General features: G+C 45.1%; 2 protein-coding genes and 1 non-coding gene across 4 annotated transcripts; 2 read left to right on the forward strand and 1 right to left on the reverse strand.

Moving 5' to 3' along the window:
* Positions 1-4,780: 4,780 nt before the first annotated feature.
* trnan-guu lies at positions 4,781-4,854 on the forward strand. Its single transcript has one exon. It is a non-coding gene; the product is annotated as a tRNA-Asn (tRNA).
* A 1,306-nt stretch (positions 4,855-6,160) lies between these two features.
* LOC105909789 (malate dehydrogenase 2, NAD (mitochondrial)) lies at positions 6,161-14,036 on the reverse strand. 2 transcript variants are annotated; one of them, XM_012838450.3, is made up of 9 exons: positions 13,848-14,034; positions 11,109-11,277; positions 10,759-10,842; positions 9,828-9,937; positions 8,970-9,095; positions 8,684-8,761; positions 8,385-8,484; positions 7,250-7,401; positions 6,161-6,936 (listed from the first exon to the last, which is right to left on the reverse strand). In XM_012838450.3, exons 1-9 carry the CDS (start codon positions 13,908-13,910, stop codon positions 6,805-6,807), a joined length of 1,014 nt encoding a protein of 337 aa, XP_012693904.1. In that variant the 5' UTR covers positions 13,911-14,034; the 3' UTR covers positions 6,161-6,804. The 2 variants fall into 2 exon arrangements, with proteins under 2 accessions (XP_012693904.1, XP_031427459.1); XM_031571599.2 differs by lacking the exons at positions 6,161-6,936; positions 7,250-7,401 and adding an exon at positions 8,126-8,219 and having other exon boundaries at positions 8,330-8,484; positions 13,848-14,036.
* Positions 14,037-16,504: 2,468 nt separating this feature from the next.
* Positions 16,505-22,656, forward strand: ska2 (spindle and kinetochore associated complex subunit 2). The gene is made up of 5 exons (XM_012838445.3): positions 16,505-16,645; positions 20,239-20,328; positions 21,440-21,659; positions 21,867-22,052; positions 22,143-22,656. Exons 1-5 carry the CDS (start codon positions 16,613-16,615, stop codon positions 22,175-22,177), a joined length of 564 nt encoding a protein of 187 aa, XP_012693899.2. The 5' UTR covers positions 16,505-16,612; the 3' UTR covers positions 22,178-22,656.
* The last annotated feature ends 861 nt before the right edge of the window (positions 22,657-23,517 follow it).

A 23,517-nucleotide genomic window follows, 5' to 3' on the forward strand; every position in this document is an offset into this window, starting at 1 on the left:
TGGGAAAAGCTCTGCTCACCACTATCCAAAATAGAACAGTTCTTCATATTGACAATTGAAGGAACAGTGAAAGCAAGGTTCATATCACATTTATACAGGATATTGCAGGAAGAACTAAAGGAGAATAATTTGGATATTAAAGAAAAATGGGAACTAGAGATGAACACAATAATCTCTGATGAACAACGGGAAAACTCATGTGAACAGGGACACAGAGTAACCAGTAGTCCTAACTGAAGGGAATTTGGATGGAAGATTAAAATGAGATACTTCAGAACTCCACTTATAACATCTAAATGGAGCAATACCTCAGCACAATGTTGGAGGGGTTGTGGCAAGGTGGGAGACCACACACATATATTTTGGGACTGTCCAAAGTTATTAGAATACTGGAAACAAAGGGAAATAAAACATGTTTATTTATTGACATACCGTTAGAACCATCACACTTCATTTTAGGGATATTGCCTGATAACCTTGAAGAAAATAGCCAAACAAAACTTCTGAGAGCCCTTCTCCTAATAGCAAATAAGGTAATAACATCCTCCTGGCTGAAACCACAGCTCCCCACAATAATCCAATGGAGGACATGTACAGGATGGAACACTTGACTGCACTATTACAACTTAAAACAGAGGCATTCATAAACAACTGGTCTCCCATTGCTATACACTTCCATTTGATATGATAAGCAGAATATACATACTGATATATATTTCTTTTGTCTTTGTTTTTCCTTTTAAGCAGTGGACTTTTGCAGGCCTTTCTCTTTCAGAATACTTTCTTAATGTAATGTCATGTGTGATGTAATGTGTTTGTGTACAATGTTAATGTGTTACTCAATTCTGATAAGCCTTGATCCTGATGGTTTGGGCCCAAGACATCCGTGCACTGTTAACCCCACTAGCCTAAAACTTGTACCCGTGGCACTTAATTTCATGTAATGAATTACTGTATGACTGCATTTGATAAAAGGAAATAAAAAGAAGTAAAAAAAGCAGATTCATCTCTAAAGTTACATTCAATTAATCGCAGTGATAGAAAATCCGACAGACAGATATGACCGTTCTTTTTACACAGAATTAAAAGCAGGCTGACACACAGATAAATCCGCTCATAATCCTTTTACAATGTGTGTTAAAGCAGCAATAAGGAGTTATGTTCCAAAACTAGCAAGCTAACTACCTAAAAGGCATTCAAAAACCTTGCAAACACCACCAAGGTGGCAGTATAGCTGGCAATGTCATGCTGTGAAAGCTTTTCTTCCATTCTTGCAGGGTATTCCAGTCAGATATACAGAACTACATAGGACATATCCTGGAAGGGAAAGACACAGGTGTTTATCTGTCCTTCACATGACCATATGCTATCAAAATGAATTTGAGGATGGTACCAAAACTAGTTGCCTATAAAACCATACCTCAAAAAGTGTCTAATTGTTGCATAGTGTTACTTTAACAAGTAGTATATTAGCTGTTTTGCATTTATTATATATATATAATTATATATGATATATATTATTTATTGTAACGTTCGTTCTCTCAGACACAGCATTAGCACGCTGTCCAACAGAACATGTGTTTTCACCTTATAAAAGTCAAGTCAAAGTAATTTGATTTGTCACACAGCACCACACACGTGCATTTAGCGGCGACACAGGACACACACACACACACACGCTGATGAGGTTGCCGGTGAAATTTGTCCTCTGCCTTTAACCCATCCTGAAGTCCTTGTCCTTCCTCAAGGGCAGCCAGGAGCAGTGGGCAGCCTTTATGGCGCCCGGGGACCAAGTCAAGTGATCAAGTCCGTCTTGGTCAGGGACGGACAGGAGAGCGATCTTTTTCTGTTCTTTTGCATGTTTTTGTGTTGGGGTTCTATGTGGAGGAAACCCTTGTGAAAATGGGGAGAACATGTGAACTCCACACAGAAAGGCCTGGGAGATAGCCCACCTGACCACTGAAGGCCTGGGGAGAACCTGCCCCCAGTACCAACAATGCGGGAATCGAACCCAGGACCTTCTTGCTGTGAGGCGGCAGTGCAAGCACCTGAGCCACCTCATAGGTGGGTAAATATGTTAAATAATCTTTTTGTACTTGTTTTTATTATGACCAAACTGAAGGGACTTCATAGTATTAAATTATGCAGTATAGGTACGGCTGATTTTAGCACCTAATTGACAGATTTAGTGAAGTAGGCTTCTGACTAGAAAATTCGTAATAAACACATATTTGATTTATATACATATACATTAATTAAAATAAGGTGTAATTATATACATATACATTAAGTTCATAAACTGGTATTTTCCCCCCAAAAAATTATTTGAGTTACACATAAAAAAAAGTATTTCTTCTGCAACACAATCAGTCGTTGTTGCAATGGAGGTCCTTCTCATCGACTGTATAGGGATCTCTATATCAAAGATGCCACGAACCGCCTGTCTATAAACACTCATTGGTCTCTCCTCTTAATTGTCTTAACTACACTGCCACCCTGTGGTGTGAAAGTAATATATCCCAAATATATCGGGAACTCGGTCAGAGAGTGATGAATTACCAAGTCCAGGTTTATTCTTTCAATGATGTACACCAGAGGAGGAGAGAGAGTAGATTTCACTGAGTGTGTCCACCTAAATCTTTCTCACTGTCTGTCTTTTGGGAAGCCACAGAATATAAGCTGTTTGCATGCAAGGGGGGGTGGATCCCTAAATGCTAATTAACACTTGGGAGTCACCGGGTCTCGGGCCCCATTTGCTCACAGAGAACACAGAGGTGTCAGGGCTCCAGCAACGATCAAAGGCTCAAGGTCTCTACATGAGGTTGAGGAAAAGACATGTGGTCAGAATACAGTTAATCTTTCCACTTCTCACATTCTCCAAATACCACTAAAGTTACCACTAGGAATGAGATATATTAAATTATTGACTATGGAATATATTTAATAAACTAACTCTTAATTCCTAGTCCCTTCAGGTCTGGTCTGCAGGTGACCCCCACCTCTTCCTCCCCAGCAAGGACATACAGCCTGTGTCTGTGTGTGTGTGTGTGTGTGTGTGTGTGTGTGTGTGTGTGTGTGTGTGTGTGTGTGTGTTGTGTGTGTGTGTGTGTGTGTGTGTGTGTGTGTGTGTGTGTGTGTGTGTGTGTGTGTGTGTGTGTGTGTGTGTGTGTGTGATGACACAAAAACAGCAAGGACATACAGCCAGACGGATAGACTCTCCTCTCTGCTCCCTCAGGACCTCACTGTTCCTCCTCAGAGTGGGAGGCAGAGGGCTGGGGAAGGACGTGTGTGTGTGTGTGTGTGTGTGTGTGTGTGTGTGTGTGTGTGTGTGTGTGTTGTGGTGTGTGTGTGTGTGTGTGTGTGTGTGTGTGTGTGTGTGTGCAGCATGAGGCTGGTGGTATAATGTGAGAAGTTGAATTCACTCCCTTCTCACCATGGCAAGGAAAAGAGATGTTGCCCTTTAAGGCCCAATGCAGACGGAGTCTAGTTTGCCTGAACCCGGAGAACCCCGTCTCCGGATAGCCCTATCGTGCAGACGAACGCACTGTATCCGCACACTGTATCCGCACTCCCTCGAATCGGGGGTCCAAAGTGAGTAAACTCGAAATCTGGTTGCGGTTGGTGTTCGTCTGCACGCTATCCGCATACCTAATCGGATTGCCCCACGTGATCGCACCATTAGACCAGCCAGAACAACGGACACAACCGGCATTATTTAATAACTGAATGGGTTGCCATGGCGCAGTGAGTTTGGCAGCCAGTTATAACAGCTCTCCAGTTTAAAAAAAAAATTCTTCCTATTACCTTGCTCCTTTTCCACGTGAATTTCCCTAACGGGATTAATACAAATGTATCTATCTATCCTTTGTTAGGAAAGGGGTGACATTAACAAGCCACACTTTAATCTATCACTGTTTAATCTATTTGCATCAGACCATTTTTCAAAAACCAGATTTTAAAAGTGTCAGCAATAGCCGATAAGGGCAAATCTGACGTGAAAAGATTTTTTATTATGGACGGAAGTTTCAAAACAGATGAATGTTACGTTAGCTTTAGTCCTGTCAGACAACGACAGCTACTAGCTAGCGTTAACATTACTTCAGAGTTACGTTACTTTACAGTACGTGAAGGACAAAGCCCTCAACAATAGCCTACATTTGTTGTTAGTAATAAAACCATGAAATTGGAAGCAATTGTAAACCATGAAACATCCAGGATCCACACCAGTTGCATTGTGGTCTCTCGTGCTCAAGCTCAGCATCTCCATAAAGCACAGGCATTTAAACAACTCAGACATGTCATGTTGCACATTGCTTCTAGGTGCTCTAGTTACTTTTACAAGATAGGCCCTGCTGCCATTTTTGATTCGGCCCTCTAGCAAAAAATGCCGACATTTTTGCGAGGGACATGGGGGCTCATTTTTTTATAAAAGGTTTATAGAAGTCAAATCAGTCGTCAAAACATCTTAGCCAGAGGATGGTCACGGAACTGAGGTTTCTGACCCTACTACATAACTTAATTTCCTGACAACTTTAACGAAGTGTGCTTAAGTGCCTAAAGTCACCAAGTACAGTTCCTGTGTGAACAACACTGTACATTTGTGCGAATAAAGGTCTAATTCTGTCGTGACTGACCAACCACAGACAAAATAATACTTATTTTAACACATATTTCAGCTTCTGCCTGGCGGCAACATAAACATCATGAGACTACTCTTCAGTCAGAGCTTGATGTTCTCTGCCGACGAGTCAAATAGAAGAATTGATACGAAGTGTACACCGTCTCTGTGGCGCAATTGGTTAGCGCGTTCGGCTGTTAACCGAAAGGTTGGTGGTTCAAGCCCACCCAGGGACGATGATATTTTCATCATCATCATTATTTATTCAGGGAGAATTGACTAAGCACAGGGCTCTTTTGCAGCAATGCCCTGATTGAGGGTACTTGATACAGATGGACAATAAAGAAACAAACCATAACAAACAAAACAGACAACATTTCAATCTGCCTCCAGTGGTGAGCACGCGGCCATGATGTACATGCCATGCGAAGAACCACCACCGACGTACCTTGTCCAGCGGGGTGACCAAGTGTATAATTTAGTGATCGCACCCACCAATCTGTTACCACTTACTCTGCCTGGATTTGGGGGATTTTACCAGCCAGAGAACTTTGAGACGAGCGCGAGACATTCTATGTACAAACAATCGCATCTGTCCAGCAGACTGTCACTCCCTGTGCCTTTGGTGAGTACAGCTGTATTCCTGTCACCGTTTTACTCCTCCATGGACAGAAACGAGTACGTTAATGCATTAATACGCCTTCATATCCTCCCGGCTAGACTACTGCAATTCCTTGTGGGAATTAGCCAATAGTACCAGTCCCGCCTACAACTAGTCCAAAACGCCGCTGCAAGGCTCCTGACGGGTACCCGGAAAAGAGACCATATTAGCCCTATCCTGGCCTCTCTCCACTGGCTTCCAGTGCGGTTCAGGGTTGATTTTAAGGTGCTCCTTTTCGTTTTTAAAGCCCTTAGTGGGCAGGCTCCGTCTTATATCACAGACCTCTTGACCTCCTATTCTACCACCAGGCCCCTCACGTCGTCTAACTTAGGGCTCCTGGCAGCTTTTGCTGTTGCAGCCCCTAGACTGTGGAACAGCATCCCCCTTTCTTTAAGATCAGCCCCCTCTATTGACTCCTTCAAGTCCAGGCTCAAAACCTACTTTTATTCCTTAGCATTTGGATCCCCCTGATTTTAGTTGATAATTTGTATATTTGCTTTCTGTTAGAGGTGTTTCTGTTCTTTTGGTGTGTATATAGATGCTTAGTTGAATGTGTTGCTTCTGTTTTTCTATTTGATTTTTATTACATTTTTGTGATCTAGTTGTTTTGTTTCTGTTTTCTATTTGTTTTGATATTTTATTGTGATTTAATTGTACAGCACTTTGGTCAGCGTGAGCTGTTTTTAAATGTGCTTTATAAATAAATTTCACTTGACTTGCTTAACGCTACACTATACTCAACATGGACCTCGAGCGAAACACCTATTTTTCTATCCCACTCGGATCGTATTTGCTACTTTTTCGTATAAGCACGTCTCCTTTAGACAAACGTGCATCATTTGAACACACACACACACACACACAGAGAGAAAAACAACATCTAGCTATAGCAGATATTTATTTGATGATTGGTTGTTGCCATGTCTGACAGTCCTCCAGTGTGCGTTAATCGTGAACCAGTGGTTAGGTCAAGCAGTGCGGGCTGTAGTTCCGACAGCAGCCAGCCGAGACGGGCGGGCACAGGGTCCACACTCACCTGTCGTCAGGGTGCCAGGAGAAGACGTCGAAATGAATCCCTTAATGAAAGCATAACTAGTGGCTTGAAATGAGATGGGGAGGGGGAATCCTGAGGAGTCTTCACAAAGCAAGATTGCCGATTTAAAAACACACGCGTGCAGAGCAAAACTTGACAACCACATTTTACATATAGAGCGGTAATGATTAAGGTTACTAACAACAGCTATGTTTCACTTGGTGCAGTCATCCAGGTATGTTGCTTCATGATATTCCACTCAGGTAAACACAAACACAGCACTCGACAACACAAACAAACGTCCACTTATGTGTGGTAGAGGACACTGTTTATTGGTGAAGCCATGGGAAGGTTGGATCAGTAACAAGCTGCTATGTCACCCGTCATGATGAAGACTCGACTCAAAAGATGCTCCGGACAGATCAAACTGGACTACATAAATAAGTGCTCGTTCTCAAGGAGAGAGAACCTGCCGCCCGCTCGCTCGCCCGCTCACTTCATGTTTGCCACAAAGTCTTCGCCCTTCTTGATGGAGGACTTGAGCTCGCCGATGGCGTCAGCGACCAGCTTCTCCTCAAAGGCAGTCAGCTTGCCCAGGCCCAGGTTCTTCTCAATGCCGTTTTTCTGGAGGAAGAAGGAAGAGGCCAAGAACACGGAACAGCTTAGATTCCCTCACCACTAGAGCACCACATCCTCTAAGCATCAACACACACAGCATAGGGCACATCTGTGTGTGTGTGTAATATATTATATATATTATAGTGAACATATATGTCTGTGTGTGTGTGTGAGAGAGAGACAGACAGAGAGACAGACAGACAGACAGTGTGTGTGTGTGTGTGTGTGTGTGTGTGTGTGTGTGTGTGTGTGTGTGTGTGTGTGTGTGTGTGTGTGTGTGTGTGTGTGTGAGTGAGTGAGTGAGAGAGTGTGTCCTTACCCCGAGCAGCAGTGGTGTTGAGAAGTACTTGCACTCGGTCTCTTCTGAGCGCACGTAGGCACACTCGACCACGCCCTCCTTGCCGTTCATGGCGTCCAGTACAGAGAAGGTGAAGCGTGCGCCCGCATACGCCATGGACAGGGTGGCAGAGCCTGCGCACACACACACACTTAAGGTCACATACACATCCCAGGACGCCTGACAGACTGCAGCTGAAACTGAGAAGCAGGGCACACTAGGGTAGGGTATCGTTTGGGTCCCTTCCAGAACCGGCGCTAAGATGATACTTTGAGCAGTGCCTGAACCCAGAAGAAATGGTCGACGACATTAAAGAAGGGATGTTTTGTTTCTAGTGGCTAAGGCTACTGTACACTTGAAGTGGACTAATCTATTAGTGTCAGTATCCCCCTGGCTCTGAGCTGACCTCCACTGCATAGTGTCAGTATCCCCCTGGCTCTGACCTCCACTGCATAGTCAGTATCCCCCTGGCTCTGAGCCGACCTCTGACCTCCACTGCATAGTGCCATTCGGTCCGTTAGATACCGAATGGCTAGGAACTGGCGCCATACTGGCATGGAGTTCGGTACCCCAATCCTAGGGCACACACCCTGACAAATCCCTTAAGAACATCTAGATGACCACTTCCTGAAGCAGATGGGACATGGCAGGAACAGGCCCTCCCAAACCAAAACATTGCCTGAAACATGAGGATGTTGCACAGATCTATTGCCGTCTCCTAGGTTACAGCAGCAGTTACCAGCACTACAGCTCCCCATCCCACCCAAGCCCAGCCGAACCCAAGCTGAGAACTTTCACCTCATGGATCTGCTCCCAAACTGATTGGACATGAGCGGTTTACACTAAATCACTGGAGAAACCCTTAAACTGTGTTCAACTCCTGGCATCCCATTCGGAGAAGTAAAGATCAGAACACATGTGGGTGTGTGCCCCCTGTGTGCCCCCTGCCCACCTGCTCCAGCCTTGGCCTTCACCACCTCTGTGCCCCCTGTGTGCCCACTGCCCACCTGCTCCAGCCTTGGCCTTCACCACCTCTGTGCCCCCTGTGTGCCCACTGCCCACCTGCTCCAGCCTTGGCCTTCACCACCTCTGTGCCCCCTGTGTGCCCACTGCTCACCTGCTCCAGCCTTGGCCTTCACCACCTCTGTGCCCGCCTCCTGGATCCGGCCCGTCAGCGCCGCCAACTGGTCAGCAGGAAACTCCACCTTAGGTGTGCACTGAAGAGAAGAGAACAGACCACAGATATGAGTGTGTGTGTGTGTGTGTGTGTGTGTGTGTGTGTACTGAAGACAAGGGAACACACCACAGATGAGTGTGTGTGTGTGTGTGTGTGTGTGTGTGTGTGTGTTTGCACTGAAGACAAGGGAACAGACCACAGATGAGTGTGTGTGTGTGTGTGTGTGTGTGTGCATCTACCTGTGAGATGAGGGGGATGATGGTCTTTCCTGCATGGCCTCCAATCACGGGCACATTAACTCGTGCTGGGTCCAGCCCCTGAGGAGAGAACACACAGGTACTCAGATTTCAAACACACACACCTGCCCTCATTCAACAGAGCGCATATATACAATACCACACACACACGCCCTCATTCAACAGAGCGCATATATACAATACCACACACACATTCAACAGAGCGCATATATACAATACCACACACACATTCAACAGAGCGCATATATACAATACCAAACACACTCACCTTGAGCTCTGCCACAAAGGCGTTTGCTCTGACGATGTCCAGTGTGGTGACTCCAAACACGCGGTTGGGGTTGTACACGCCGTGCTTCTTCATTATCTCTGATGTGATGGGAATAGTAGAGTTGACCTGACACACACACACACACACACACACACACACACACACACACACACACACACACACACACACACACACACACACACACACACACACACACACACACACACACACACACACACGAGATCAGTCTACATGAAATACCTTCAGTCACCACAGGGGTGCTGCTGCAGTAAGGGCCAGGCCATTGGGCCAGTGGGAGGGTCAAGGGTGGACAAGCTTACAGGAGTGGACACTCATTGGCTTAACCTGGAGTAAGTCTGCCCACAGCAATCGCAACTGGTTGTTTGGCATGTCAATCAAGAGACCCTTCCTATGGGACACCTTACATTCTAACGCACACCAAGTCCAAAGTCTGTCTCTGTGACATTAAGGGTAGGAAATTTACATATTTTTTAGGGGGCAATTTTTGCCCCCACTGACTGAAATCCAGGGGCATTTAAAAAAAATTGGGGGCACTTTCTGAAACTTGTGAAATAACATTTAACCTTTATTCATAATAATAAATATACTCATTTAGGCTTACAGTATATGAGCAATTGTCATCACGTGGCAAATTATTAGGAAATTATGGGGGCATTTTTTGCCCCTCTCCTAGTGATATCAGGGGCAAAATTATATTTCTTGGGGGCAGTTTTGCCCTTTGCCCTCGTGTATTTCCAACGCTCTGTGACATTAAGGGGCAGGGCACTGGCACTGGTGTCAGAGGTGAAAGGTTACAGGCAGAGTGGGTGTACGTACGGGGTTGGCGATGATGCAGATCATGGCCTCTGGGCAGTTACGGGCAATGGCATCAGCCAGGATGGCCACGATGGTGGCGTTGGTGTTGAAGAGGTCATCACGGGTCATACCTGCAGACAACAGGCATGTGTCAGGAGAGACACACACACACACACACACACACACACACACACACACACACGGCTCAAGAGAACTGGCCCCAGTAGTCTCTCTCTAGTCTAGTACCCGTGAGGTTCTGAGGCAGGCGTTAGGGGAAAGGACAGCTGACACAGCATCTAGGAGTGCATTAACAGTAGGCGCTAAGTATACACTACACCTCCTCCACCGGCCTTCATCTCCACCCAAACTACACCTCCGGAACCTCAACACTACCATCTGCACTTCCTGTAGAAACCCTGAACACTACCATCTGCACTTCCTGTAGAAACCCGACCTCTACATCTCCACTTCCTGTAGAAACCTGAACACTACCATCTGCACTTCCTGTAGAAACCTTGAACACTACCATCTGCACTTCCTGTAGAAACCTCAACACTACCATCTGCACTTCCTGTAGAAACCTGAACACTACCATCTGCACTTCCTGTAGAAACCTGAACACTACCATCTGCACTTCCTGTAGAAACCCGACCTCTACATCTCCACTTCCTGTAGAAACCTGAACACTACCATCTGCACTTCCTGTAGAAACCTTGAACACTACCATCTGCACTTCCTGTAGAAACCTCAACACTACCATCTGCACTTCCTGTAGAAACCTGAACACTACCATCTGCACTTGCTGTAGAAACCCGACCTCTACCATCTGCACTTCCTGTAGAAACCTGAACACTACCATCTCTACTTCCTGTAGAAACCTGAACACTACCATCTGCACTTCCTGTAGAAACCTGACCTCTACATCTCCCCCTCCTCCACACCACCTCCTCACCTGGTTTCCTGGGCACTCCGGCAGGGATGACTACCACCTCACATCCCTTCACTGCGGCATCCAGCTGGTCAGCACCGATGAAGCCTGAGGGGACAGGACAGGATATTCAACACACACACACACACACACACACACCCCCACCTATAATACACCCACAGACACTCACAACACACTGAAAAACTGAACAGAAGCTTTGTACATTTAAAAAAAAAGGAAGAAGAAACTTTGCCACTGGTATGAATACAGGATGTTTGGCCATGTCCAGTAGCCATGGACTGTGTGAGAGGAGAGGAGACTGGACTCATAGCTGGAGAGGAGGTGAGTGTGTGTGTGTGTGAGGTTCACCTTACCTTTGACCTGTGCGCGGGTCTCGATGTGGCTGAGGTCGGCGGCGACTCCGGGAGTGTGAGCGATGTCGTAGAGGTTCAGGTGGCTGACCAGGGGGCTGTTCTTCAGCAGGAGCGACAGCGGCTGCCCAATGCCTCCCGACGCACCCAACACTGCTACTTTAGCATGGCTCTACACACACACACACACACACACACACACACACACAGTGTAACATGATGGGAGGCTCCCTTCTGAGACAGCTACTGTGGGTAAGCAGTGGGGACCAACACAGGCCCACTCCAACAGCCACCTCCCATCTCAGTCCTGTCTGCTAAAGGCATTGAGTGCCACTTGGACCAACGGTACCAGACTGTCAATGTAGACCAGTGGAGACTGCTGATCCCAATCAAAGTCCACAAACTCAAATGTCCCAATAAGAAAATGCCCTCCAAGACAGGTGCTCATTGGCCAATGAGAAAATGCCCTCCAAGACAGCTGCTCATTGGCCAATGAGAAAATGCCCTCCAAGACAGCTGCTCATTGGGCAATGAGAAAATGCCCTCCAAGACAGCTGCTCATTGGACATTGAGAAAATGCCCTCCAAGACAGCTGCTCATTGGACATTGAGAAAATGCCCTCCAAGACAGCTGCTCATTGGCCAATGAGAAAACGCCCTGTATCCAAATCTGTGTCCAATAACGCCTTGGAGGGCGTTTTCTCATGACAAAACGCCCTCCAAGGCGACACAGACGCTGCTGATGGCATCTCTACTGTACGTGCCACAGCTGATAGCATCTCTACTGTTATGCCAATAAGATCAATCAAAGTTGCTCATTAGCAGGAGGCGTAGTCTTAAGTGTTTTGCAACTTTTGTGGTTTCCTTATCAGACAATAGCAGCAATGATAGATGGGCACCAGTTCACAACAAAGTGCGCGGTCAGGTTTCAGATCATCCGAGACAGCTCTGGACATGAATCAGTGCGTACACCAGCCTCTGTCTGGATTTAGGGGTAGAACTGGCCTCCTGAAGTACAGGAGTATGAAATTAGCGCTTTAGTGAAAAACAGATAATACTACTTAACCTCTTGAGTTGGAGGAAAGTAAGACACGGGGAGAGATGAGTCTTTTCATCCTATCTAGTGCCTCTGATACTCTATCAGCCCCCTGTAATGTCAGGCTAGACCACCATCACACTTGAGTGGCAGCTGAACAATCCTGCCGGAATACTACGGAAACCTACCCCACGTTGGTGGAACGAACTGCCTAGTACTACTAGAGCAGGGGCGTCCCTCTCTACCTTCAAGAAGCTTTTGAAGACTCTTCAACTCTTCAGAGAGCACCTCCCTTCCTAACTGGCACTTTGACTAGCGCTTAACTTGCACTTCAGCAGTTACATTCCTGCACTTCTTTTTCCTTTCTAGGTCGTTTTTCTAATTCTTATGTAAAGTAGTATTTATTGTTAAACCATGTTTTTGTATTGCTCTTAGCTTGACTATTCTCTTCCTTGTACGTCGCTTTGGACAAAAGCGTCTGCTAAATGACTAAATGTAAATGTACCTGTTCTCACTGAAGCCTCACATCCACACTGAAAGGACGAAGGGCAATATGTTTGGAAGTAACCTTTCCACTGTTCTAAGCTGGTCATGAGCCAGCAGCAGGGGGCTTAAAGCCGCTCGCAGAAAGCAGCGGATTTGAAAGAGGGCCCTGACTGAACTAAGAATTACTAAACATTTTTGCTCTGCAATACTATCTGTGTACTCGCTGCAGTGGATTGCTCTGATAGTATGGCGCCGGATCAATCATTAGGGGTCGTTGTGTCGGTTGCCATACACTAAACAATTACATTTACTCAATACCTGCACGAATTTCTTCGAAGAGGGCGCCCCGAATCTCAAGTGGCCTTTACCGTCGCTACACTTTCCCAACCAGATTGACATGGCTATGAACAGAAAGCTACCTAGTTACACTGACGTTACTGCAACGTTAAACCAATCGAAGTTCAGCTGAAGTTAACATTACGCAGCGTTTGATTTATAAGGGTGGACCTTGATATCAACACGCAGCGCAGTTCAAAGGCTAAATTAAAGTTAGCCAACTAGCGCAACGTTTCATGCAGCAACGAGTCCAAACTATTACAGTAACCCCACATAATCTAAAAGGTTAGTTGTCAGACGTTAACTGGAGAGGTTACCTTCATTAGCCTCTTGTTTTAACATAACGATACTCGTGCAATCCGAATGAAGAAAAAGGTGAGTTCAGGCAATCTGAACTGATTTAAACTGCGACAATGCTCAAAGCACAAGGTTAAACACTAATGTTCTTTGGTGGCCACCCGTTGTCATCCATCAAGCATTGACCTTTCAAATGCACAACCACGGTTAGCACGCTAACGTTAGGGCTAGCAAGCGGTCCAACTATTTGACGTTTACCTGGCACCCTATGTACCAAGACAAAGTGACAGATCCACACCGACATAAAGTAACGTTATCTGGTTAGCTGAATTATATCCCGTCATATCCGACGTAGCCAGCTATCGCTAAGACCATTACATCATAAAGTGTTAACGAGAGTGCCCGTTACCTAACGCACTAATTCATGCATCATAGAGTAACATTTAGTTAAGACTTTCAGTCGCAACCAAGCGTAAGGTAAAAACCATACAGTTAGATATCGATACCGAGCTAGCATAGCTGCCTAGTTAGCATAGTATGCTACTTACTACTGCAGCTTGGCTGTTACCAAGTGAAATGTTATCTCACCTGTGAAGATGTGGAAAGACTGCGAGCAACGCTGACAGTTGGTCTTGCAACGCGGGAGAACATTCTGGACAGAACTTGTGGGGTTTCGGTTCAAAAAACGAATGAAATAAAACGTATCACTTCTCTCCCGTGTGACTCCAACGTCCTCTACCACAGCAGCCGGTCAAGAAAGAGTGTACGTGCTACGTAACGCTTAAAGACGCAATAAAATGCGTAATGTTCTATGCCGTCTCTGATTGGATACGCTATGACAAACCTGCATCGTGATTGTCCAAAAAAGATGCCAATCATTCTTTGGGTAGCGAGAATACCAAAGAAGAACAGTAAAGAGCGGCCCCGTACTTAAAATGACAGCGCCATCAACGTTCAGGAGAAATACAGGACCTTATTGAGAAATGTCCAATAAAATCCAGAGTTTGAAAGACAGATGTCAGTATTTGACTAATCAAAGTGTGCTGAAGGCCCATGTGTGTGTAACATTACGTGAGCATTTGGCCTGTGATCTATTCAGAGTGGGAATTGTGCGGTGGGAATTGAGTGGGCAAACTTATTCTTCTGAGTATGGAACTCAGATAGTACAACACAGTACATAAGAGTATGGGTTAGTGTTAGGGTTAGTAGATAATACAACACAGAACAAAATGTGTAAATGTTTTGATAAACTGTCACTTTTGCCTTTTTTGGGGGAGGTGGGGTGAGGTGGGTCAAAGGCTTAAATCCCCCCCTGTAATTTGCACCGTGGATCTATTCATTGTGTTCAATCGTTAAAAGTGTGGTTGTTTTTTTGTGTAATTTACACCTGAGATCTGATATAGCCCAATATGTGAATGCATGGCGAGTACAGTCATGTTGGGGCTGCAGCCTGCATGCTGTGATTCACCCTCCTCCCCTATTCACCCTCCTCCCCTATTCTATTCCTATTCTATTATTCCGGATTGACTACAAAGTCCTTATACTCACCCATACATGCATAAATGGGCACCCTCAGGTCTTCAAACAGCTCACTCCTCCGCGTCCCCAAAACCAAGCTCCGCACCATGGGCGACCGGGCCTTTTGCTCGGCAGCACCATGCTTATGGAACAGCCTACCTGACCACCTAAGGGCAACGCAGACGCTGGACTCCTTTAAAGCTGGACCAAAAACATTTGTATTCAGGAAGGCATTTCTGGCCTTGTGTTAAATCTTATGTTAAAATGTTAAACAATTTCAATTATGCTTATGTTAACTAATTTTTATTTTATTGTATTATTATAGTTAGTTTCTAATATGTTGGCACTCTGAGATTCTTCTGAATGAAGAGTGCATTACAAATTAAATTAATTATTATTATTATTATTATTATTCACCCTCCTCCCAAGAGTTACTGGGTAGGAGAGGCAATCAGACGCCAAGGGCAGTGGAACTGGAAGTGCACCAGTTGATGTTTTTCCCTGAAGGAGCATGCCTCTATCTATCTATCTATCTATCCATCTATCCATATATCCGTCTATCTGTCTGTCTATCTATCTATTAATCTTGATTGGTTGGAACATAAAGGCTTAAGAGTGCACCATGAAAAGCTTGTTGAAATATCTTTTGAAATCTAGAAATACCTATTTCCACAGCTGGACCAAAACACAGCACCAACAACAGAATATAATCTACTTTCACCTAATATAATATAATTATAATAATATATATTATAATATCATCTTATCTCCTTTCACCTAATATAATATTTAATATAATAATAAATATATATTATTATATAATATAATCTCCTTTCACCACGCCTCAGAATATGCAGATAAGTGGCTCGTTGAATCTGTGTTTATTTATTATATATATTATTATTGACTCTGTGTAAGTCTTGAATTGAAATGGGAGGGTAATCTCTTATCATGTATTACTTTTGCATATTATTTTGTTCTTATTAGTGTTCTACCTGAACACACAACTTCACCATTCCCGTTAAGGAAATTGCTGATACTTTAAATGCTGAACTTTTATTTAGCTGTGCTAATGTTACATTTTTATCAACATGGACACATTACCTTTAGATAAAAATTAAAAAATGTAAAACCTCAAAGGATCATTACTGTAGACAAAATAATGTATTATAACCTACATTGGACAGCCTATAATGTGCAAATGATAGCATACATGTTTACGTGATTACATTGAAAAACACACACAAATAGCCTCCAAAGGTGAGAGGCTCCGGTGAGGCCTCACTTGACCATAATCTGGCTGTGCCTGCCGTCGAAAAATCTGTCACTGCATCAATAACTCAAAGCCAACTATTATAGTCATGGCCATGGGTTCAGACACATAGCAGTTTAGTTTAGTGTAGTAGCATAGTTTCTCCCTCTGGATACATCGCAACAGATCAAAAATATGTGTCTGTAATGTTAGACTGAAAATTGATACTGAAGGAAAACAAATCACAATATTATAGCCTGTTTATTACACTTTTAAATATATTCATTAAACCATAAAATTGTGTGTGCTTGGTTCAGATAACATTTCATCCAATGGAAGGAGACGTCTTGCCATCTCTATCCAGTGGAAGTTTGCGAATGAAATGGTCCAACTGCTGCTTCAAGCACCGTTTTGTAAACGCCCCCTTTTCCTAACTAAATTAATTTACTGCGATGGCTCTTGGTTGACCAATCTCCTTCCACTATTCCTGACAGCTAACCAATCACAGTAGGCTTAACATGCTCTGTTGGCTTTACATTTACGGGGCTGCTTCAGGAATGTAAACTATTCAACACAGGCAGACATGGACTTAACAGTTGATAAACTGGAACAAATGGTAAGCCTTCTTTTCATCCTAACAGTTAAGGTACGGACGACAGCCGGAACAGCTTTTAAACGTTAACAATCCAGACAATTTTTGATCGTGCTATTTTGTGTAATATTAAGTAGATTGAAGAGGTAACATAAGCTAGCTAAGTTAGCGTTAGCTGGCTGGTCGCGATTCAAATAGCCTAACGTTACACATTTTTTTCCTTTCTTCCCTCAATTGTATTACGTTGCAACTGGTGAGAAGGAAAACGGATGCATGCAGCCTTTATTCTTCGTACATATATCTGCACATGTACCTCAAATACAGTGACTAATTCTGTAATAATAAAAAGCATGGAACGCATACCGAGTGAAGTGCTTATTTAGATAGCTCACAGGCGCATTTGATATTCGCTTTACAACGAGGACATGGAGTACGGGAAAAGCTGCGTTTGCAAAGAGGCCGTATCCGAGTCCCCGGCACCGCGCTCCTTGTACGTGACCGTTAATTTTCAAATAATATAAATGCTCTCTGTGTTAACTTCGGAAAATTGGTTTCTGTTTTATCTTGATGTAAACTTTATTCTTATCGAATCCTCCAAATGTTATACACAGCCGGGTGTATTGTGAGTCTATATTCATAGTTGGGGAATTCTAGCTACTGGTTGGTTGTAGCTAACTAGGAGGTAGATGTTATGCTTTCTTAGCTATTCAGTTAGCTTGCTAGCGATAGCAGAGTTGCTACAAGCGAGGAGACGAGCAACAAGCTTGCTGGCAGTGATTAGCTATTGAAAAGTACCTTAAATTAGTGAACCTGCTATGGCTAGCCAGGAACAATTATGCACATCCTGCAAGGTAAAGTAAGATCAAAATGTGCCCTATGCAGCTCATTTTATTTGCAAAAACAGTATTAAGTAATTGTCAGAAGCCAATAGTGGCAGCAACTTGCGAAACATGGATATATGTTGTAAAAAGGCCAACAGATAATCTTTGTATCTTTCAAGTAGCAAGGGTTACCTGTCTGGGCAAAAACTGAACGCTGCGGTTACTAGCCACAGACTAGGAGCTTTTCTCAAACCGGACCCTCCCCATTCCCACTGTCACGGAGGGAACTGTTTTGTAGTCTTAAGGGCACTCTGAATTAAGGGGTAGAGGCCGATACAGCGGCAAACTTTGGGGATGCCCTCGACGGAAAAAGCAAATTGACGTCAGACTTATTATCGTTGAAGTGAAGAACATAATAGATATTAAAAATAACAAAAGTTTTGGAGACGATTAAAAGATATCACCTTTTTTACTCGTTTCATTATTTGTGTGTGTGTAGCTGCATTTCACGTTTTATTTACATACATTTTCCATACGATGTAATATCTACACACACGTTGTTATGTAGGACAATTTATTTTCCATCTTCAGTGTTTTACTGGTTTTCTTGCTAATATCAGTTTCACTGATTACTCTTAAAGAAAAATGGCCAGAAACACAACTGACAGGTAGAGTTAAGGTGCTGCACGGACAGAAGCTTGCGAGGCCTGCACAGATGCAGACTCTCTGTTGAAGGGTTTTCTAACCCACTTTTACTCCGCGCTAATTGGTTTTTAGATGGTACTTAATATGGCGGACCCTCCACGCGAACGTGCAAACAGAGTTGAAGTGGGTAGGGAGTGGTTTCAGAAAGGCCCTAGACCTCTGATGACAGGAGCACAGGTCACCAGTTGCTATTTGAGCATATAGCCCTGCTGCTCAGGAATAGAAAAGGGAAAAAGTGTGCACTTGCATAGAGGGTGGCAACATAACAATTAGTAAGAACTCTGAGATTCTCTACATCAGGAATTCCACTTGTAGAGGGTCTGCGCGTGACTGCACAGTAGGTACATGTCCCTAGTCACACCCATAGACATATATACATACAGTACCAGTCAAGTTTGGACACACCTTCTCATTTTTTGAGAATTTTTTTTTCTTTACTTTTTGTATTTTCTAGACGGTAGATAACACTTTTTTTGTTTAGTACATCATTCCATATGTGTTCTTTCGTAGTTTAAATGTCTTCAGTATTAATCTACAAAGTAGAAAATAATAAAAGTAAAGAAAACACTTCTCAAAAACATTAAAGGTGTGTCCAAACTTTTGACTGGTACTGTATATACATGTATATATGTCTATGGTCACACCCACTGAGAGACACAGAAAGACCAACTTAAAGGCCACTTGGTTAAAGACCACTTAAAGACTATTCCCCCCACGCCAGTTAGCGGAGACTATTTCCCCCACGCCAGTTAGAGGAGACTATTCCCCCCACGCCAGTTAGCGGAGACTATTCCCCCCACGCCAGTTAGCGGAGACTATTTGACTTATTTCCCCCACGCCAGTTAGCGGAGACTATTTCCCCCATGCCAGCTAGCAGAGACTATTTTCCATAGAAATGGAGGTGTTCTTTGCACTCCCTCACTCTCTCCTCCAACAAGTGAGACCAAGCCAAGCCAAGCCAGCGGGCCCAGACAGACAGTTGTTACATGTAGCCTGTAGCCAAAGGGTTCTTTCTTCTTAAACACACCATGCTACACATCCACACTCCTGAGTCTCTTGAACACACCATGCTACACATCCACACTCCTCAGTCTCTTGAACACACCATGCTACACATCCACACTCCTCAGTCTCTTGAACACACCATGCTACACATCCACACTCCTCAGTCTCTTGAACACACCATGCTACACATCCTCTGTGTTCCCCCAAAAGCCGTAACTGAAGCCAGAATCCAGCGTCTGTGTGTGTGTGTGTCTGTCCAGTGCCCCTTTGACCTTGTGCTCCTGGTGATCTGGTAATGGAAGCAGTGCAATGTTAAAAGGGCATTGGCCAGGGCCAGGCCCTCTCCTCTCCTCTCCTCTCCTCTCGTCGGCGCCCCCTGCAGGCTGCTCTACGGGTGCTCTGACTTCATTGCACTACTGTATAGGACGGCTAGCAGTGCAATAGTATTGTCAAAGCGTCTGAGGGCAGCCCAGCATCAGCTCACACACTTGGACACCGCACGTCATCTGACCTCTGACCCCACACTTGGACACCGCACGTCATCTGACCGCTGCCTACGAGAACACACACACACACACACACACACATATTACAGTGATTGCTCTAAAAACATCAGTGTCACACACACATAGGTTTATTTATGGTTCTGTAGAGACATGTCTTATATATTTTACACACACACACACACACACACACACACACACACACACCTGAACACACAGGTTGTAGGGCTACTCGTGGCTGTGGACTGGTTTGCTTCCTCAGGCAGCTGAAAAGCCTGACCCCTGGGACCCTATCAGTATTGACCCTGACCCCTGGGACCCTATCAGTATTGTCTCTGCTGTCCACTGTGTCCAGAGTAGTGCAATATTGCTTATAGGGTTTCAGGGCTTAGGCAGCTCCTCGTGTGTGTGTGTGTGTGTGTGTGTGTGTGTGTGTGTGTGTGTGTTCTGGTTCTATGTTGGTGTCTAGAGCAGCCGTGTCACACGCGCACATAACTGGGCAAAGCTACCACACGTGTCGTGTGTGTGTGAGCGTGAAGAGGAGGCTCAAACTTGAGGTCATGCGCTCATTGCTGCTCTCTAGTTCCAGAGTGCGGAGGTGACCTTAGACTGCATCTTCAGGCGCATGAGATGGGAGATGCAGCAGGAGTCAGAGGAGGACGGCGCTTTCCCGGTCAGTGTGTGTGTGTGTGTGTGTGTGTGTGTGTGTGTGTGTGTGTGTGTGTGTGTGTGTGTGTGTGTGTGTGTGTGTGTGTGTGTGTGTCTGTCTTACTTGCTCATATGTGTGTAATCTCCTAATGTGAAGGTGTGTGTGTGTCTGTCTTACTTGCTCATATGTGTGTAATCTCCTAATGTGAAGGTGTGTGTGTGTGTGTCTTACTTGCTCATATGTGTGTAATCTCCTAATGTGAAGGTGTGTGTGTGTGTCTTACTTGCTCATATGTGTGTAATCTCCTAATGTGAAGGTGTGTGTGTGTCTGTGTGTCTGTCTTACTTGCTCGCTCATGTGTGTGTCTCCTAATGTGAAGGTGTGTGTGTGTGTGTGTGTGTGTGTGTGTCTTACTTGCTCGCGTGTGTGTGTGTGTGTCTGTGTGTCTGTCTTACTTGCTCGCTCATGTGTGTGTCTCCTAATGTGAAGGTGTGTGTGTGTGTCTTACTTGCTCGCTCGCTCATGTGTGTGTCTCCTAATGTGAAGGTGTGTGTGTGTATAGAATGTATTAAATTGGGCCTCTAAAAAAACACGTATGACAGAAATGACTGCAGGGTTGTTGACTAGAGGGGGGGTGGGTGTGTGTGTGTGTGTGTGTGTGTGTGTGTGTATCTGTGTCTGTGTGGTCTATTCTTAACCCACCTGGGGGGTATTCGTCGTATGTGGTTTAGTGACAAACCTGGATAAGTTAACTGAGAGTAAGTGGTAAACCTCCTAATAGAGGAGCCCTCTGACGTTGTGTTGCTAGGAGAATGAACCGATGGGGGTTCTTTTATTAGGAGGTTTACCACTTACTCTGGGTTAACTTATCCAGGTTCGTCACTAAACCACGTATGACGAATACCCCCCTGGAGTGTTTAATAAATACAGATGAAATCATTAAAGACCCCGTCTGCATCCCATCTGATTAAGCCCATTAACGCCACACATTCTAAGTACAGAGATCACACACTAATTAGAAAGGTACACACCAGTGTGATGGGCAAGGCCTGCACTGATCAGTTTAGTCTTCTGTTTATTAAGATGCTAACAGAAGTGCTTGTGTTTGTTGTTGTTGTTGTTTTCCTGGCCTCAGCTGGACCCCCTGCTGCCCTTCGAGGAGTTAGAGTATTTCCAGAAGCGTCTGACGGCGCTGCTCACGGAGACCCGAGAGATCCGGGCGCAGAAGCAGCGGACGATGGCGTCCATCGAGGAGAAGCTGAGCAGGACCGCTCAACTGGCCAGAGAGCTCCAGAGCAAGGCGGCAGTGACCGGTGTCGCCGCCCTGCTGCCCACACCTGAGGAGGACGTGGGAGGTAAGACTGCACCGGGCGGGCTTCACTCTAATGTCTGTTTGTATCTCCGTTTACTGGGCTGTGTGTGTGTGTGTGTGTGTGTGTGTTGCACCAGGGGATGGCAGTGAGCAGGGTGTGTGTGTGTGTGTGTGTGTGTATTGCACCAGGTGATGGCAGGTAGGAGGTGTGTTTGTACATTCATGTCATGAAGTGCCCCACGCCCTCTAGTTGCCCCAGCTACTGCCGGTCCTTCATGCAGACCAGAGGCTGGACTTGCCCCCGCTCAGAACCAGAAGCAGACCTCTGCCCAGTCTAGGACCCGCCCTGCTGACACTGGAGCCCAGGCCAAAGGAGGAGGAGCGCCCCCTAGAGCACGGGGCAGAAGAGCATCGAGCCCTCCCCGCCAAACTGCACGTAAGGCTCACACAGATTGTGTGTGTGTGTGTGTGTGTGTGTGACACCTCTGACCTCCATCAGTAACCTCCCTTCCTCTCTCCCCCTCAGGTGGTCCTCTGCGGGTGCGCAGGCCGCCCCTATGAATGTCTCTCAGCCCCCCCCTATCCTTCAGCCCCCGCAGCAGCATTCCCTCCAGCCTCCCTGCCCTACTCACACTGCCATCTGGTGGCCAAAGTGGGGAAAATCCCCTCCAGCATTCCTGCCTTATACACACTGCCTTCTGGTGGCCAAAGTGGGGAAAATCCCCTCCAGCATTCCTGCCTTTTACACTGCCATCTGGTGGCCAAAGTGGGGAAAATCCCCTCCAGCATTCCTGCCTTATACACACTGCCATCTGGTGGCCAAAGTGAGTAATGCGTGCTGGTGAGTGCATCTCGCTATGGTGCCCCTGTACGAGTGGACAAAATGTCTGGGGTCTCATTGCTGGAATCACGGGACAATTTGGGCTTCATGTGTCAAACAACGGGCTTGAGTAAAGACCTGGGTTGGAGAACTTTGGGCAGGGAAAATGGCTTATTTTGTTATATATTTTTTCATAGTAAATAAAATTCTAATAAAACTCTGTTCTGTTCGGTGCCTTTTTGGAGCCACATGGCCCAGTGACCTGACACAACTCAGACACAAGTTTCTGTTCAAATCATGTCATTTATTTAATCACTGAACAATCCATTTTATTCATCTGAATTGATAATATTAAATATTTAAAATCTTTCAAGAGGATGCATTTTAAGATGACGCAAACAATGTAACTAGTCTGTTAAACAAGCAAAAGTCTGAATACACTTCCTAAGGAACGGCAGTCTCCATGCCTTTCTCAGAACAAGAGTTTCTGCAGGAAAGATTCAAAATATCCTAACCCTAACATTGAGTTTAAAAGTCATAGAAGGCTATTCATGCGTAGCAAATATCAGATTTGATGACAAACATTTGATGCAATTCAAAGTTATTAATCAAGATATTACAGTAAACGATATAAATAGTACTAAACCAAACGCCGTAGAAATCTCTCTTCTCCTGCTGAACCTGTGAACCTGTGAACGTTTACAGAGAATCGTGTCCTGAGTGTGCGCCCCGTGAGAGCTGTTGCCCTTGGCAACCCTGAGTGGGTTTAGGGCGGCGGCTCTCTGGTCTTCCTGGGCGGCTCCTTCCCTGGTGTGTGCTCGAGGACGATCACCCTGTCACACACACACACACACACACACACACACTGGTCTTGAATGCATGTTTGACAAGAGCCTCTGATTCATGTGTATGTCAGTCCCCCCAGGATTTCGCGGGGCCTTTTTTGTGATAGTTGCGGCCTAAAATTACTGATTTTTGCGGGGGCTTTTCCAAAAAGTTGCTGTGTTTGTTGCAATGAAATTGCGGGAGCAAGTGGAAGTTGCGAATTTCCCTCTTTGTAATTATAATTGAGTTATTTGTT

Source organism: Clupea harengus, chromosome 8, assembly GCF_900700415.2.
Source record: "Clupea harengus chromosome 8, Ch_v2.0.2, whole genome shotgun sequence".
NCBI classification, from domain to species: Eukaryota; Metazoa; Chordata; class Actinopteri; order Clupeiformes; family Clupeidae; genus Clupea; species Clupea harengus.

Bases quoted from the DNA above. Each gene is read 5' to 3' on its own strand.
- ska2 (XM_012838445.3), top strand. From the start codon at position 16,613: ATGGACTTAACAGTTGATAAACTGGAACAAATG. The intron at 16,646-20,238 runs GTAAGCCTTCTT...GCTGCTCTCTAG, and splicing joins TTGATAAACTGGAACAAATG to TTCCAGAGTGCGGAGGTGAC. The intron at 22,053-22,142 runs GTAAGGCTCACA...TCTCCCCCTCAG, and splicing joins CCCTCCCCGCCAAACTGCAC to GTGGTCCTCTGCGGGTGCGC.
- LOC105909789 (XM_012838450.3), bottom strand. From the start codon at position 13,910: ATGTTCTCCCGCGTTGCAAGACCAACTGTCAGCGTTGCTCGCAGTCTT. The intron at 9,096-9,827 runs GTACGTACACCC...TGTGTGTGTCAG, and splicing joins TCTGCATCATCGCCAACCCC to GTCAACTCTACTATTCCCAT. The intron at 8,485-8,683 runs GTAGATGCACAC...TCTTCTCTTCAG, and splicing joins TCATCCCCCTCATCTCACAG to TGCACACCTAAGGTGGAGTT.